We start from the raw sequence: 18011 nt of genomic DNA, 5'->3' as shown, positions 1-18011 counted from the left end.
ATATAAAAATATTAAATGTCATTTATATTTTATATCGCAATGTCAATTAATATTAATAATAAATATTAAATGATTTAATATTAAAATATTAAAAACAAACTGATCCCGTAACTTGGGCTTGAACCTCTCTAAAGGAAGTCTAAACAAAAGGTCTTCAAATTAAACTCAGAAAACACAAAAGTTGAGGACTGAATGAAACACTGACAGCACAAATAGGCTACTGTCTTTAATCAGTAATATTTTGAAACCCTTTATACATACCACAAATATATCACAGAACACAGTTTTTTCTTAAAGACTGTCTTTTGCTCAAGATTGCAAAGACATGTTTTCTATGGAAATTCTATATAAATATGTATATATTGCATTTGCACAAAATTGTGTTTTTTTGTTTGTTTGTTTTTTTGACATTATACTGGTGTAATTGTCTACCAGCTGCTGAAACTAACCAGCTAAACCTTAACCCGTCAACCAAGAGTTTATTATGGCACCCGCCAATGTTGTTAAAGATCTCATGTGCTCCTGGTGTATAATACTTAAGATTTACCACTAAAAAATATTATTATTGAATATTACAGATAAAATGAACTGAGATAAGATGCACTGCTTGGACTTTGTATAAATTGCTTTGTATATTTTATTTTTGATATTACACTTGTCCCTGTAAACAGTAAAAGTTTCAAACACTGATTTTCATGTTTCATATATATGTGACCCTGGGTAGCACGGGTATATTTGTACCAATATCCAACAATACAATGTACGGGTCAAAATTATCCATTTTTCTTTTATGCCAAAAATCATTAGGATATTAAGTAAAGATCATGTTCCATGAAGATATTTTGTGAATTTCCTACTGTAAATATATCAAAACTTCATTTTTGATTAGTAATATGCATTGATAAGTGCTTCATTTGGACAACTTTAAAGGTGATTTCATTAATATTTAGATTTTTTTGCACCCTCAGATTCCAGATTTTCAAATAGTTGTATCTCAGTCAAATGTTCTCCTGTCCTAACAAATCATTCATCAATGGAAAGCATATTTATTAAATCTCAATTTCACAAAAATTGACCCTTATGACTGGTTTTGTGGTCCAGGGTCGCATATATAGAAAGAGCTGCAATGTGATGTTGTGTCCATGAGAGGTCACTGTTAGATCATATTATTGAGACACCAAGGCAGAATTCACTTCACTGTCCGCTTTATTGTTGGGAATAATACAATACACGTTACATAAAAACCTTGAAAAAAAAAAAAATCATGTCAACATTTAGATCAACACTGTGAGTTGACCTCTACCAGATAGAAAAAAGTTGCGTATATCATTGCTTGTCATTTCTGTGATATTACCTGTTCGTGTGATTTCTTCACAGGGGAAAACAAATTGAATTGAACTTATATACATCAGTTGATTTGTCATCAAAAATCTCTGAGCAGCTAAAAATGGCACATCAGTACAAATTTCTTGACCAACAAAATATTCATTTCAGGCCATATACTGGTCTTCCTTTAGTTTCAGATGATATAAAAAATATGAACAACAACAACAGAAAAACAACAAGAACAAAAGTGCAAAAGGCATAGTACTGAAAACTCTTCAAGTGAAAATATTTGTACAGCACGATATACTAAACAATCCACAGTACGCATAGTATTGACGTAACATCAAGTTATTAAATTCCGGCACATTCTGAACATCATTTAATGCTACTAATTCTAGTTAAAGCTTTCTATATATTTAGCGTACAGGACGATATTAAATCTTTAACAAAACATTAATTATATGTTATGCAAACTACTGTAAGTGCCATATGATGTTTTTCATATGTACAATACATACATTCATCTTTCATATTAGTTCATATTTCATGAGAAGACATTGGCAAATAACAAGGACAAAAGTGGAGAGAATATGGCATGAATATGAGCATGTGCTTCTGTGAGCGTAAAGAGGCCATGACAAATTTAACCAAACTTTCCATCTATCAACAGAATCTTGATTTGACCTTTTTTCTCTGATTTCTTTATTTACATCAACTTAATTGTGTCTTTTTATCTCAGAATTCAAACCTTCTTCTCTCACAATTTGGACTTTTCTTCTTAAAATAGCAAGTTTATGTCTCACAATTCTGAGTTTAAATCATGCAATTCTGCATTTTATACACACTTCTTGCAGTTCTTTATCTGAATATGACAGAAACAAGCTTCCATGGATTGTAGCGTAATGTGTGATGGCTTAAATTTGAAATGATCAAATTGTACATAACATAGAGAAGTCTGGAAAATTTAACCTTAAAGAGACACAATAAAAAGTTATAGTTACTTAGTTATAGTAAACGATCATTACCAAGGCTTTAAAACAGAATGATAAAAAAAAAATTAAAAAACAAACAATGAAAATCAGCTATATTCTTTTCATTGGGTGGTGATCTGGACAAGAAACAAATCAAGAAATGCAAGCTGTTTCATTAAAATAATGCATTTTTTTTTAATGTTCCACTATGTTTTCAAGGTCTACAAAGTGCATCAGGACTCATTTTGTAAGACGTTTACATAATGAGACTGAAACCACAGAAAAGCGCATGTTATAAAAAGATAAGTCTTTGTTAATTATGATTTTACACTTGTAATTATCTCTGTGCTGAACAGCCACGTTTTTGACACACTTGTGGGTATTTTTAACAGTAAAAGTGGTATATAATTGGGTTCAAGTGAAGCTGCCACAGAAAAGTACATCTAACTAAGTAATTGGGTGACTGAATGATTTTGACATGTAATAAGAGCACACTTTGAGACACACTGGTCATGAGTGTCGGACATACATTCACAGCTGCTTGGAGAGGTGGGTCTGTGTTTATTGAGGGTGTGAATATTTAAGCACATGCCGATTGCATTCTGTCGACTGCTTCTCTTTACGCCATGTTTGCTTTGTGTCGTTCGCTATTGTTTGCGAGCTGTGAAGTGCATGGAGGTCCAAAGAAAGAACATAGCGTTTGAAAATGAAAGTCTCCAGAGCCGCAGAATATCTGACAGGCATCCAATTTATGCGAGAGAAGAGGATGAAAGTGGAAAAACACACAAACAGACAGAGAGACGGGCTCGTGCGCACGCGGCTTTAGGAGCGACAGCAGCCGACTCCCTTCATCTCCTTGTTAACATACTCCTGCAGCTGAAACTTTGGCTCGTTAGGCTCCTTCATCTCCCTGTGCTTCAGTTCCCTGAGAGACGGGGAGGGAGACATCAGTTTCCTCTCTAAACTCTGGGGGGGAATTCACTGAAACAACCTGTGCCTGCTGATAACTGTGTTTGTTTGCATTTAATATCTGTGAATTACGCAAATCTGGTAACTGCGCAAACACGCCCCAAAATTAACACTGAACACATTCAGTATTTACACAGGATTCAAAATGTTAACAAATACACACACATATATATACATATGTGTATATATATATATATATATATATTTTTTTTTTTTTTTTTTTTGCATTTATTTATTTATTTATTTTTGCATTTATTTGTTATATTATTATTATTATTTTAAAATGTATATTTTTATATCTTTAAAAAATGTACAAATATTTTAACAAATGTAGGCTGCATATTTTTTATTTTTAATATATTTGTTATATTATTATTATTATTATTAAATGTGTATATTTTTGTAGTGTGTTGCAATGCGGTTACTAAGGTATTTTAAGTGTTTTTTTAATTTGTTGCTGTGCGGTTGCTATGGTGTTTTAGTGTGTTGCTATGTGTTTGTTAAGGTGTTTTAAGTGTTTTAATGTGTTGCTATGTAGTTGCTATAGTGTCTCAGTGTGTTGCTATGCAGTTGCTAATGTGTTCTGGGTGAAGGTGTTTTGAGTGGTTTTAATGCGTTGCTATGTGGTTGCTATGGTGTTTCAGTGTGTTGCTATGCAGTTGCTAAAATGTTCTGAGTGAAGGTGTTTGGAGTGTTTTTTAGTGAGTTGCTATGTGGTTGCTAAGGTGTTTTAATTGTTTCTAATGTGTTGCTATATGGTTGCCATGGTGTTTCAGTGTGTTGCTATGCAATTGCTAAAGTGTTCTGAGTAAATGTGTTCTGTGTGATTTTAATGCATTGCTATGTGGTTGCTATGGCGTTGTAGTGTGTAGTGTGTAGCTATGTGGTTGCTAAGATGTTTTGAAAGTTTTTTAATGTGTTGTTGTGCGGTTGTTATGGTGTTTTAGTGTGTTGCTATGTGGTTGCTAAGGTGTTTTGAGAGTTTTTAATGTGTTGCTGTGCGGTTGCTATGGTGTTTTAGTGTGTTGCTATGTGGTTGCTAAGGTGTTTTAAGAGTTTTTAATGTGTTGCTATGCGGTTGCTATGGTGTTTTAGTGTGTTGCTATGTGGTTGCTAAGGTGTTTTAGTGTGTTGCTATGTGGTTGCTAAGGTGTTTTAAGAGTTTTTAATGTGTTGCTATGTGGTTGCTATGGTGTTTTAGCCTGTTGCTATGCGGCTGCTAAAGTGTTCTGCATGGTTTTTAATGTGTTCCTATGCTTTTGCTAAGGTTATGTGTCTGTAAACTGTCTTCCAGTAAAGATGAATCAGTACAGATGAGCCCGCCGCACAGAATGTCCTGATTTTAGAATTGCGTGTTCGTTTATTAGATATCTGGGCTAATTTGATCATGCTTTCAGCTGCCAATAAGAGCGCGGTTCTCTCAGCTCCATTTAGAACACGTTACCAGGTATAAATCCATTCTGCAGATTCTCAGTAGAGAAAAAAAGCACAGATTCTGTTTGAAAATGAGGGACTTACTTGGCCACAGCAGTGAAGGCCAACTCCACATTCAGACCTGATTTAGCACTGGTCTCCATGAAGGGAACGCCAAACTCCTTTAGAGAGAAAGAATAAATGCTCTTCTTCCTTCTTTATAAAATCCAGACACAAATTAACATTTAACATAATGCACATTGCATTTGTAAAAAGTGGGATCAGTGCTTCAGATCAATGCACATATGAATAATTTCAATGAAGCAACCTCTCAAATACAATAAAAGAGGTCAAATGAGGCGTTAATTTTGCCTGCTGTGTATTTGCTGTGTTGGGAAGGTTACTTTGAAAATGTAATAGGTTGCAGATTACAAGTTACCCTATTTAAAAAGTAATAAGTAGCATAACTATTTCAATTATTAAAGTAATGTAACTGATTACATTTGATTACTTTTCTAAATTTCTAATAAATGTTTTCAACTTTTAATCATTTTGAAACATGAATTAAGTTCATCACTTGAATTAAGATTATAGTAATTGAATTGAATTTGATTTGAATTGAATTGAGATTGTTCTGAGATTAAATACAGACAAATCAACAAGAAATAGTTTAATAGCTATGATACTGTTTTTGAAATCAAATCTTAGTAGTAAATTCCATTTTTATGAATTCTGCGATTCTGTCCGTGTTTTCCGCATATTTTACAGCAGTCAGTGCAATTTGGGAAAGAAATCAATTAAATCTGTATGTGTGTGAAAATATTCAAATGTAACCCCCTTTGTAATCGTTAACATTTTCATAAGCAACTGTAATTTAGTTACACATTTTTTTCTCAGTAACTGTAACAGATTTCATTTACATTTATTTTTTAATTAAAATATAGAACACCATTAACTACTATTTCAGTTAATGCATGAAATGCATGAGTGAAAACTGCACATGCTGTGATGCCAGTTTTCCCATTTAAAGATGCATTCAGATATTTTTTCAGGTTTTACACATAAAGATGAGTATTTAAAAAAAATTGATGATTAGTATATAAAAACATGCTTACATCTCACATATGAACTATGAATAATTGTCCTCTTAAAGACAATAAAAGAGGCTAAATTAGGTGAGCGATGTGCATTTGTCTAGTCTGCAGTGTATTTGTAGTTACTGTTATAGGATTAAAGTTGCATTTTCCCTTTTTAAAAAGGTTTTACACATAAAGATAAAAAAAAAATGACTGCATAAGTGTGTTTGTGTGGTTTGACATTACAAACCTTGGCCAGTTTTTCACCCTCCTCTCTCTTCACAATCCTTTCATGTGTGGAATCGGCCTGAAACATCAATCAATCAATCGATGAATCAATCAATAAACAATGCATTATGCAGTAGCTTTGATTTCCAATCAATGTTTTCTACATAAATGATGTATGAATTAATGCCATACATGCATAAAGGTTCGGCAGGTTCACTGACCTTGTTACCCAGAAGCATGATCACTACGTTCTGCTGAGAAAACTCGTGAATCTCTGTGAGCCAGGCCTGCGAAAAGAGAACAGCGGACAGCAATTGTACTGTAAATTTACAGAAAATGACCACAATCTCACATGCGGGACGTGAATTATTCTGTATCTGGTTTAGGGTCCCGATAAAGTTCACACTTGAATCACTGAGCGAGAAAGAAAACGGCAATATTTTCCAACACGGTATGAGAGGGCAGGTCATTTCAAGGAGTGTTTAATCAATAAATCGTTGGCGGTTTTGCTAGGGTGAATTTGCAGTCACACTAAAAAAAAGAGCTAATAGGGAAAACCAGGAGAAATGGCATTCGGGAGAGAGGAGAGATAGATTAAAAGAGAAAGATGGTGAGAGTGATGAAAAAAGCCCTGCGGACACATGAAGCCTGACTTCAGGTTAATGAAAGCCTCCTGTTAATATTGAGAGCAGGGAATCATAGCAGTGATAAAATTCAATGGCACACCGAGTCAAACAGTAAGGGTTAGACACATCCCGAGTCTCACAATCATCTTCATCTCACACACACACACGAGCATCGAAAGACAAGCTGAATAGACAGAGATAGACTCTAATAAAAAAAAAGGTACAAAATCACTGTCACTGGCACAATCCCTTTTAAAAGGTACTAATATGTATCATTTAGGTACTCGCATGTACACTTTTGGTTTTAATATTTACCCATTAAGGTACTTATATGCACCCTTTAGTGGTAAATGAGGTGCAAAGGCGTTTCTTTTGAAAAGGTACTGACACGGTGACAGCTTTTGTACCTTTTTTTCTGAGAGTGTATACACCTTTAACACTGATGACAATGAGGCTGTGAGGAACACATGTACAGTCTTTACAGTGGCACGCACAGTATAAAGGTCATAAATCACATAGTTTTCACTTCTTTTAAAACAGAAAGACGATTTGTCAGCTGAACGATCGGTGTGTTGTTAATCAACAGTACAATACACTGAACGCACTGTGCTTCAGTCCCTCGCAGTACTCGTTTAATTCCTGTCAGAAATTACATATTGTGCTACACTGACTAATGTGTGTTGTTCATTCTGTCACACAGTTTAGGGACCAATTTTCATTATTAATTAATTACTGACTATGACTTTTGCCTCAATATTCTCCTAATTTGCTGCTTATTAATAGTTAGTAAGGTAGTAAAGGGATCTAAAATATGGTCATGCAGTAGCCTTTAAGACATTAATATGCACTTTATGCTGGTTATTAATAGACAGACAATATGCTAGTAATATGCATGCTAATAAACAACTAGTTAATAGTGAATGTGGCTAATGTTTTAGCACATCTGATCTCATCTGGAAGCTGTTTCCAGCTGCGGGCGGCATAATAGCTAAAAGCGGATTTCCGTTGTTTCGTGTTAATTTTAGTGTTAGTGTTAATTTTAAACTATTTTTGTGTTCGCATGTAATCTGTCCTGCACTGTTCATGACATTAAATATGCCTTAAATCAGGGGTTTGCAAATGTTTTTGTCAGCCAACCCTTAAAGGGACAGTTTACCCAAAAATACAAATTCTGTCAGCATTTACTCTGACAAGTTCTCAAGTTGCTCCAAACCTGTATGAAGTTTGATTTTTTGATTATATTTTGAAGAATATTGGTAACCAAACAGTTGCTGGTCCCCACTGATTTACATACACTGTAAAAAAAATAATAATAATAATAATAAAAAAAATTGAGCAAACTTAAAATTTTAAGGCAACCAGCTTCAGCAGAATTTTGAGTTTTCTCAACTTATTTTTTAGGAAATTTTTGAGGTTTCTCAACTTTTTGTTGTATAAACTTGAAACAACAAGTTGAGAAAACTCAAAAATCTGCTGAAGCTGGTTTCCTTAAATTTTTTAAGTTTGCTCAACTTTCTTTTTTTTTTTTTTACAGTGCACTCTCAGAAGTAAAGGTACAAAAGCTGTCACTCAGGCGGTATCTTTTCAAAAGGTACACTTTTGTACCTATTAGGTTCAAATATGTACACTTTAAGTACTAATATGTACCTTTAAGGTACCAAAATGGACAGAACACTGGAACAAAGGAAACAGGAAACAAAGAGAAACATACTAGACTCAACAAAAACACCTCAAATAAACAAGTTTAAGTTATTTAATTTGATTGCTTTTATTTTTAGACATATATAGTTCTGCACATATATATATATTATTTGTCATATATTGTAATTTGAACTGCAATATGAGTGATATTTCTACTGCTGAGACAGACAAAAATAATTATGCCTTAAATTCATTATTTTCAAACCTGGTGTCACGAATCCGGTCTATTAACTGTCCATTAACATAACGCTGTAAATTTCAGTCTACAAAAATACTAGAAATTCATATTTCAGTCAGAATATATTAGATGTATAATGTTGATACGTGGAACGATTTTGGAACATTGACTTTTTTGAAGTCACCGTGTCTCTTATCAGCCTAAAAGGGTTAATTATGTGATTATGGGTGACTGTACATCCTCTTGTCCAGACTGGGATTTGTAAATTGCTTAAAATGACCAGGTTTGGACTACAGTCCTCATATATTATATCATGTACACATATTTGCATTGCTTTGGATGTTCTCTCTAGATCCCACCTTCTTGCGCTGGATGGGCTGATTATGCACAATGCATGCATGCTATTTATCAACCTACTTTTCAGTCATTAACAAGTATAATCACAATGGATGTATGGCCACCCTATGCAATAACGACTGGCTGATTGCTCATTTTCAGGCTTATTTCACAGCTCTGTACCATGTAAAAAACACAAAAGACATGCAGATCTCTTCTCACAACACCTTCAGCTCTGCAACAAGTGTTTTCAGGCTGGGATTTATCACAGCATGGGCTTTTTGATAACATGCGTTGCCTCGATGCATGCAAAAGACAAAAAAGTGTGCAGCACAACCTATCTGTGTGAAATCTCTGCTGGATCCTCTGCTTTTGCATGTGCATCTCTTTGCCGTCGGTCTAAATGCAGCCGCACTCCCACGCTCTCGTACCCTGACTCACCATCATAGACTCTGAAAATGGGTCGCTCTCTCCACGCCTCTGAAACTCACTCACCCTCATTTGCATTTAAAAAGCATAACAGTGCTATTTAGCAATCTGTCATTAAAGCCTTGTACTATATCAGTGTGCATGTTTATTTCCCCCTCGGGCCCGGAACAGGAGAACGAAAGAGAAAGAGCGGCGTTTGATCGCTCTGCTGTGTTTGTTTCATGTTCTGCTTCCAGGCTTTTTTGAAAGTACAATCGACACCGGTCCACCAATACGCTTGATTTTCTTTCATAGGCCGAAAAATAATTCATTAAGGCAAGAAGGCCGTATTGAATGTTTGATTTGTGTTATTCTGACTAAAAGGCCACATTTCAAAAGCCCTCTGGCCAACAGTACAGCATCATATCTCAGATTACAAAAAACAGCTCACTTGCATTCACAGGCAACCAGGACCTGGTTACTACATATATACTGTACATTATTTAATGTGCACTGTAAAACTTATTTTCTTCAGTATTTCTTGTTTTCCAGTACAAATATCTAAACATTTTTAAATTAAGATACATTCATGTACAGTGGTGGTGATCTTTTGCTGTAGTGTGTCAGTGGGTAATATAAGTTTACATTTCCAAACATTCATTTTGCCATTAATTGTAATAATGCAGTGAGATTTTTGTCTGACGACAGACTAAATCCAGAAGAACTGTAGCAACATCTCCAAGATGCTTCAAGAAACTTACCTGCAAAGCTTCCTGAAAAACTATGGCAAAAGCTGCTTTAAAGGCAAAGGATGCTCACACCAAATGTTGATTTCATTTAGTTAATAGAGGTTAATTGATAAAGAAAATCTATTTATGACATTATGACATTAGCATCCTCATTTTACAGCATTTTACACAAGTGCCTAAAACTTTTAACAGTACTGTAGCTTTGCAGGTAGGTTTCTTGAAGCGTCTCGGAGACGTTCTCCACAGTTCTTCTGGATTTAGTCCATCTCAGTTTGTTCTGTTTCTTCATGACAGACCGGATGATGATCAGATCAGATCTCTGTGTGGAGCACTGGCTGCTGTCAGACAAAAATCTCACTGCATTATTACAGTTAATGGCAAAATGAATGTTTGGAAATGTAAACTGATATTTCCTACTGACACACTACAGCAAAAGATAGAAGTAACTGACTTAAAACCATTTTTTAGCTGCTGAAAATACTAGCGTTCTAATCATTTTAGCCACCACTCTATATGAGAAGGTTAAGGAGAAAATTATTTTATCAATTATTTTATTATTACAGTAATTCTTGTTTCCTGAAGGAAAAAAAAATCTAAATTAAGTGAGTTTATACTTAAAACAAGAAAAATTATCTGCCAATGGGCTCAGAACAATACACTTAATTCAAAGGGAAAACAAGTTTATTTTTATGAGCCCACTGGCAGATAATTGTTATTGTTTTAAACAAAACAATTTCAGAAAAAAGATTCCATTTTGTCTCTCAAGTAATTTCTTTGTTTCTTTCTTTAATTTAGACATATTATTAGATAGATAGATATATTTAGATAATGTTTAGATATTTTACTGAAAAACAAGCAAAATACTTGTTTTATTTGCATTTTATTTATTTTTTTGCAGAAAAAAATAACTAATGTGTGCCCACACTTTATAGAAAATATAGTATAGCAAACAATATCCGTATTTTACATTCAAAATGCACAAATATTACTTGAACATGAATTTTAAGAATCATTTTGTAATGTAATGAGTTTTGACAAATGAGTCCTGTCCGGATAATAGCAATGCAAATAGTCTATCAGTACTAGACTGAATATCTGCTGATGTTGTCAGGCCGATATCCGATATTAAATTTAATCCATACTCATTTTATTTACATGTAGATTACTTTTACCATCATCTAACACTCACTTAAAGTTAATCTGCAAACACTGCTAAATGTAATCAGCAGCAAATCTGAAAATGTTTATCTATTTTTACACTGTAGTGTTGTGATGCCTAAATTCAATTTTAGCATTTAAAAGACTAATGTTATTTATTTATTTACTTAATTTTTTGTTACACAAAATTGTTGAATTATAATATTTACCATTTATCGGTTATCAGAATAATAATGAGCTTTTATTGCCAGGTATGTTTACACATACAAGGAATTTGTTTTCATGACAGAAGCTTCCATAGTGTGGAAGAATGACAGCGACAGAACAAAAAACACAGATAATAAAAATAATAATTTAAAAAATAGAACAAGTAAATAAGGAACAACAAAATACAAATTGACAATTGTACGTACAGGTATATTACAATAGACAGTTTTGTATGTACAGGTATATTGTATGCAAATTGAAATGTAGACTAAGTATGTGTGTTAAATAAATAAGTGTATAAATAGTGTGTGTTCCACAATTATTGTCAGGTGTTCATGAGATGGATTGTCTGAGGGAAGAAACTGTTCCTGTGCTGGTCGTTCTGGTGCTCAGAGCTCTGTAGCGTCGACCAGACGGCAGCAGTTCAAAGAGCGAGTGTGCTGGATGTGAGGGGTCCAGAGGGATTTTGCCAGCCCTTTTGCTCACTCTGGATGAGTACAGTTCTTGGAGAGTGGGGAGGGTTGTACCATTGATTCGCTCAGCAGTCCGGACTACCCTCTGGAGTCTTCTGAGGTCAGATTTGGTAGCTGAGCTGAACCAGACAGTTATTGAAGTGCAGAGGACGGATTCAATGATGGCGGAGTAGAACTGTTTCAGCAGCTTTTGTGGCAAGTTGAACTTACTCAGCTGGCGAAGGAAGTATAATCTCTGCTGGGCCTTTTTCACAATGGAGTCTATGTGAATGTCCCACTTCAGGTCCTGAGAGATGGTGGTGCCAGGAACCTGAATGTCTCCACTGCAGTCACAGTGCTGTTCATGATGGTGAGTGGAGGGAGATCAGGGGGGTTTCTCCTGAAGTCCACGATCATCTCCACTGTTTTGAGCATGTTGAGCTCCAGGTTGTTAAGACTGCACCAGACAGCCAGCTCCTTAACCTCCTGTCTGTAAGCAGACTCGTCACCATCCTGAATGAGGCTGATGAGTGTGGTGTCGTCTGCAAACTTCAGGAGCTTGACAGAGCGGTCTTTAGATGTGCAGTCGTTGGTGTACAGGGAGAATAGCAGTGGGGAGAGAACGCAGCCCTGAGGAGCTCCAGTGCTGATCACACGGGTGCTGGATGTGTATTTTCCCAGCCTCACTAGCTGCTGTCTGTCTGTCAGGAAGCTGTTGATCCACTGACAGACGGAGGTGGGCACGGAGAGCTGAGTTAGTTTGGGCAGGAGGAGGTTTGGAATGATAGTGTTAAAGGCCAAGCTGAAGTCCACAAACAGGATCCTCACATAAGTCCCTGGTCTGTCTAGATGTTGCAGAACATAATGCAGTCCCATGTTGACTGCATCGTCTACAGACCTGTTTGCTCTGTAGACAAACTGAAGAGGACCCAGTAAGGGTCCAGTAATGTTCTTCAGGTGGGCCAGCACCAGTTTTTGCTTCATGAAAGACTTCATGACCACAGACGTTAGAGCCACAGGCCTGTAGTCATTTAGTCCTGTAATTTTGGATTTCTTTGGGATGGGGATGAAGGTGGAGCGTTTGAAGCATGAAGGGACTTTGAACAGCTCCAGTGATTTGTTGAAGATGGGGGCCAGCTGGTCAGCACAGGATTTCAGACAGACTGGTGTAACACAATCTGGGCCTGGTGCTTTTTTCCTTTTCTGCTTCCGGAAGACCTGGCGCACATCGTCTTCAATGATCTGAAGTGCAGGCGTGGGGGAGAGGGGGGTTGCTGGATGTGTTAATGGTTGTGTGGAGAGGTGTTCAGGGCGGGTGTGGGGTGTTTTTTCAAAACTGCAGTAGAACTCATTCAGATCGTCTGCCAGTTGGTGAGAGAATTGAATCCTTATTTTTTCAGAATAATTCCTCTTTGCCTCTCTGATCTCCTTTTCCAGTGTGTATTTGGCCTGTTTATACAAGACTTTGTCCCCCTTCCTGTAAGCATCTTCTTTGGCCCGACGGAGCTGTCTGAGTTTTGCAGTGAACCACGGTTTGTCGTTGTTGTAAGTTAGATGAGTCCTGGTAGGAATGCACATATCCTCACAGAAACTGATATAAGACGTTACAGTCTCTGTGAGCTCGTCCAGATCGGTGACAGCAGCTTCAAAATCAGTCCAATCAGTGAGAAAGAAATAGGTTTGTAAATCCCACTCTGCTTCATTAGTCCATTTTTTAACAGTTCTTAAAATAGGTTTAGCTGATTTCAGTTTCTGCCTGTAGGTTGGTATAAGATGAACCAAACAGTGATCAGAGAGTCCTAAAGCTGCCCGTGGGACATTGATATGCATCTTTTATTGCTGTGTAACAGTGATCCAATATATTACTGTCTCTGGTGGAACATGTAACATGCTGTCTGTATTTTGGCAGTTCACGGAAGAGACTGGCTTTATTAAAGTCCCCGAGAATGATTAAAACAGAGTCTGGGTGTTGTTGCTCAGTCTCTGTGATCAGATCAGCGAGTTTCTGTAAAGCTGAGCTCACGTGCGCTTGCGGAGGAATGTAAACACTCACGAGAATGAATGAGCAAAACTCCCACGGCGAGTAGAAAGGCTTACAGTTAATGAAAAGCACTTCTATATCGAAACAGCACATCTACTTTAACACTGTTACATCTGTACACCACCTCTCATTGATGTAAAAGCATGTCCTGCCGCCACAGGATTTCCCCGTTGATTCTGCGTCGCGTTCCGCTCTAAACAGCTGAAAGCCCGGCAGATGTAGTGCGCTGTAATGGCGTCATTCAGTCATTCAATACAACTCAATGAAGTCAGTTGTTTATCAGAGATTTTCTGATGTTTAGAGGTTAGAGCAACCTCTGGTTCGTATCAAAGGCGTGACGTCAACAACTCTCCAGCTGGATCACATGCGACTGATAAACCAGTCATTTAATGGCCTTTACATCACCGAAGTGCTTTCGGAGTTTTACCACAGCCAGGCACAGTTGGCAGAGCCTATAAAAATGCCATAAATTAATCCTATCTGATGCAAAATTTAAAACGACATTGCATTAGAGGGTAAATATCATGTGAATCGGCATTTATTCTAAAGAAAGACAAAAACTTGTTTCAAGCAAAGCATTTCCAAACTCAAGCCAATTCAGCCACTATGGTGCTGTCAAAAATTAGTAATAAGCAGTGCAAAGGATTCTAGAATATTTACTTATACTGACATCGAGCTGCACTTCTTCAAAGTTATGTTTCAAAGAAAAGTAACAATTTAATCTCATATTAAATTATTTCCCTTCACAACTTTGGTGATAACCGGAAAACTTACGACTCCTCCTCAAAATGTAGATGAGTTTGTTTCTTCATTAGATTTGGCGAAATTAGCCTATGTTGAGCATTGCCTCACTTGTTCACCAATGGATGCTCTGCAGTGAATGGGTGCCGTCAGAACGAGAGTCCAAACAGCTGATAAAAACATCACAATAATCCACACCACTCCAGTCCATCAGTTAATGTCTTGAGAAGACAAAAGCTGTATGTTTGTTAGAAACAAATCCATCAAGATGTTTAGACCGTTGCTTCTGGCTAAATAAAAAATAATAAAATTTCTTCACGAGGAAATAATAACGTGGCGTGAGGATATTTTCAGCAAATCAATAGTAAGGCTTTGTCAGTTATTAAACAAATCTTGGAGATTCAGCTGTTTATTCTTTAGAGACATGGGTCATGCACATCTCATTTATTGTAGTATGTTCATTTCATTACAAAAGCAAAGAAAGTGAGAAACGAAAGTTCAATCCTGTTCACACAATAGTGCTGGAGCTCCAGAGCCAAATCAAACCGCTGAAGAATCACTGCAGCAGCCACCTTCAAAACATCTGCCACGCTTCACCAGATCTGCTGCACAGAGACTCAAAGTGCACTTCACAGGTGGAATAAATGCTCTAGAGATAAGATTTTTGTTTATTTGCATGGAAAATATTTCTGATTCCATTCCACGTATTCTATTCTGTCCTACCAGCCCATATTAAAGCAATATTTAGGGTATTTTATTCTCATTTAGACCACTAGATGGCACAAAAAGTCACCACAGCGTTTTCCTAAACATCCACATTTTCATGTTGCACATGAAAATTTAGCTAATCCTTAAAGTTAATTCTGCACTAATTTGATTTTATACTGAATGTTTTTCAAAATGTTATATATTTATTTAGGAAATGAGAATCCAAAAAAATTATTGAATATATTTTAAAACAAAGGTCTTGTTAATTTTCAGATAATAACTTAAAAATAATAAAATATTAAATAATAATAAAATAATAATTTGAAGTAATTACATCAACAGCTACTAAAGTACTTGTGATAAAAGTGTCCCTGTTGGGGATAAAATCATAACAATTGACATTATTGATAATAAAGCTATCATGTAATAAAATATTGTATTATTAAATTATTATTATTATTATTATCTCCTTCAAGTAGTGTTAGAATCGGTACTTCTTTGAATAACTTTTTCTGAAATAAATTAATGACAGTATATTCACTGAACAAAAAATTATTTTATTTATCAAAATAAACAGAAAACAGTACATTTAGCTGAAGTGGCTGTTTTGAACTTATTAACTTATATATTATCAAAAACATATTACTTTAGAAGAGATAATAACAATAATCAAGCGCTGAGTTAAAGTTAAGCCTGTTTCTGTCACAGAATAAAAAAATAAAAGATTATTGCAACTTTTTTTATATATAGAAACAGAATTTTGAGATATAAATTAAGAATTCTGACTTTTTTCTCGGAATTCTGACTTTTCTCTTTGAATTCTGTTTAAATTATGCAATTCTGCCAATTTCCTTCTGCCACAGAATAAAAAATAAAGTTGTGACTTTTTATCTCACAATTCTGATATTTTTCTCTCAATAGCAAGTTAATATTTCATAATAGTCTGAACTGTTAGTTAAAAAACTAACAGTTCAGTTTTTTTTTTACGCCATGGTGGAAAACCGCTTCTATAAAAAACATCCCTTCTCACTACCTCATACTATTATATGATTTTTAAACAAAACAAACCACTATTATGATTTATTTCCCCACAAAATGTGTTGCTCCATCAAGTGTTCAATAAAACCTTTATTTTTTCTTTTGCTAAAAATATTCGAAATTTGGGCCCAATTTTCTCTAATATTACATAAATCCACACAGCACATCTATTAGAAATTGATGTTGAAATCCTCAAACACTGAGAGAGAGACTTCGCTCCAAACCATTTAATTGAAACGTAGCGCGGGGGTTTCAGAGCTGTGACAGATGAGGACGTGCATATCAGGAATCTACCGTAATGGAAGACGCAGACGCACTAAGCAAGAGTGATAAATGAGACTTATTTACCAAAACGTCCAATAAAACATGACGAGAAAATAAACAAAGGAGAAAGAGGATGTGGCGAGAATGAGGAAAGCTTTTTCAACAGAAGATGAAGGGAGAATAATGTGAAGTTAATCAAAGTAAATGGTGATAAACACAACTGAGATGAAGAGAAGAAGAAACAATTATGGCGAAGTAAATGGACTGGCATGACTGAAATTTCACTTTTATAGCAGAAGAGTGAAATGAAGAAGATAAATGGAGGAAGAAGACAGAAAGAGCGAATGAGTGAGCACCGTTCTAGGGCCAAAGACCTGTAGATACGGTCTGGTTTATTCAGTAATGAATAAAGTAATGGAAGCAGTTTGTCAAGCTATAAGCTACTCATGAAGCACTTCAACTACAGTCAAGATACTGACAGAAAGTTACTTAAGAGGCCAAAAACAGAGCAGAATATATCAGACAGTGTTTCTGAATGAATGAATGTACACAAAATAAAACTACACTGTAAAAAATAACTGTACACTGAAAAGTTCAGAGCTATTATAGTATCATTGAGATACTATTATCCTTTATATTAATATTTTGAAGTAGTTGTCATTCATTTGAATTAGTTTGAATATTTGAGTGTAAGTTTTAGTAATTTTGTTTTTTGTCATTTTCTTAGTTTTTCCTTATTCATGTATAATTTATAAAATTATAAAATGTATAAAATTTCCTTAAATTTGAATAACCCTAAGTTTACAGTAAAAACAGCAACATCAAAATGAAATATAATCACAAGTGATGTGTCACACAAGCACTTTTGGTAATGTTCTTTTACTGTTTTTGACTGTAAATTTTCAGTAAAATCACATTTAATATGACGTTAAACCATTTCGAGTCTTACAGTTAACTATTTATTTACATGTTTTTACAAAATTCTGTTACAAAATTACAAACATGTTTTATACTGTACAACATAATTAAGTTTTAACTAAATATTTTGCTAGGAAAAAAGATCCTCTAAATATTTTTGCATAGAGATTCAATCAGTCAGATCGCTCTGATCTACTAAATATTTCTATGCCACGTTTGACTTAAAATTGCAGCATTTTAATGTAAAACATCTGTTTAAAGATGATGTAGACATGATGTTTGTAAAATGTCAACCATATGCAAAATAAGACATAACAAAAGGTGCAAAAAAAGGCTGCAGAATTAAGTGCCCATAAGCAAATATGGCACATTTCAGATCATGTACAGTCATGGCCAAAAATATCGGCACCCTTGGTAAATATGATCAAAGAAGGCTGTGAAAATTAATTTGCATTGTTAATCCTTTTGATCTTTTATTTAAAAAAATGCACAAAAATCTAACA

At 35.2% G+C, this 18011-nt stretch overlaps 1 protein-coding gene across 1 annotated transcript in view; it reads right to left on the bottom strand.

Moving 5' to 3' along the window:
- Nucleotides 1-1198: 1198 nt before the first annotated feature.
- LOC131550580 (ras-related protein Rab-26) overlaps nucleotides 1199-18011 on the bottom strand; it is a 106890-nt gene continuing 90077 nt past the window's right edge. The window contains exons 6-9 of the mRNA XM_058792755.1: nucleotides 6205-6270; nucleotides 6006-6062; nucleotides 4785-4861; nucleotides 1199-3222 (exon numbers count right to left, since the gene is read on the bottom strand). Of these exons, the coding sequence (XP_058648738.1) occupies nucleotides 3120-3222; nucleotides 4785-4861; nucleotides 6006-6062; nucleotides 6205-6270 (303 nt within the window). The 3' untranslated portion in view covers nucleotides 1199-3119. The remainder of the gene's footprint in view (nucleotides 3223-4784; nucleotides 4862-6005; nucleotides 6063-6204; nucleotides 6271-18011) is intronic.

The sequence above is a fragment of the Onychostoma macrolepis genome, chromosome 12 (genome assembly GCF_012432095.1).
Source record: "Onychostoma macrolepis isolate SWU-2019 chromosome 12, ASM1243209v1, whole genome shotgun sequence".
Taxonomy (NCBI): domain Eukaryota; kingdom Metazoa; phylum Chordata; class Actinopteri; order Cypriniformes; family Cyprinidae; genus Onychostoma; species Onychostoma macrolepis.
This window is presented reverse-complemented; position numbering and strand designations above follow the sequence as displayed.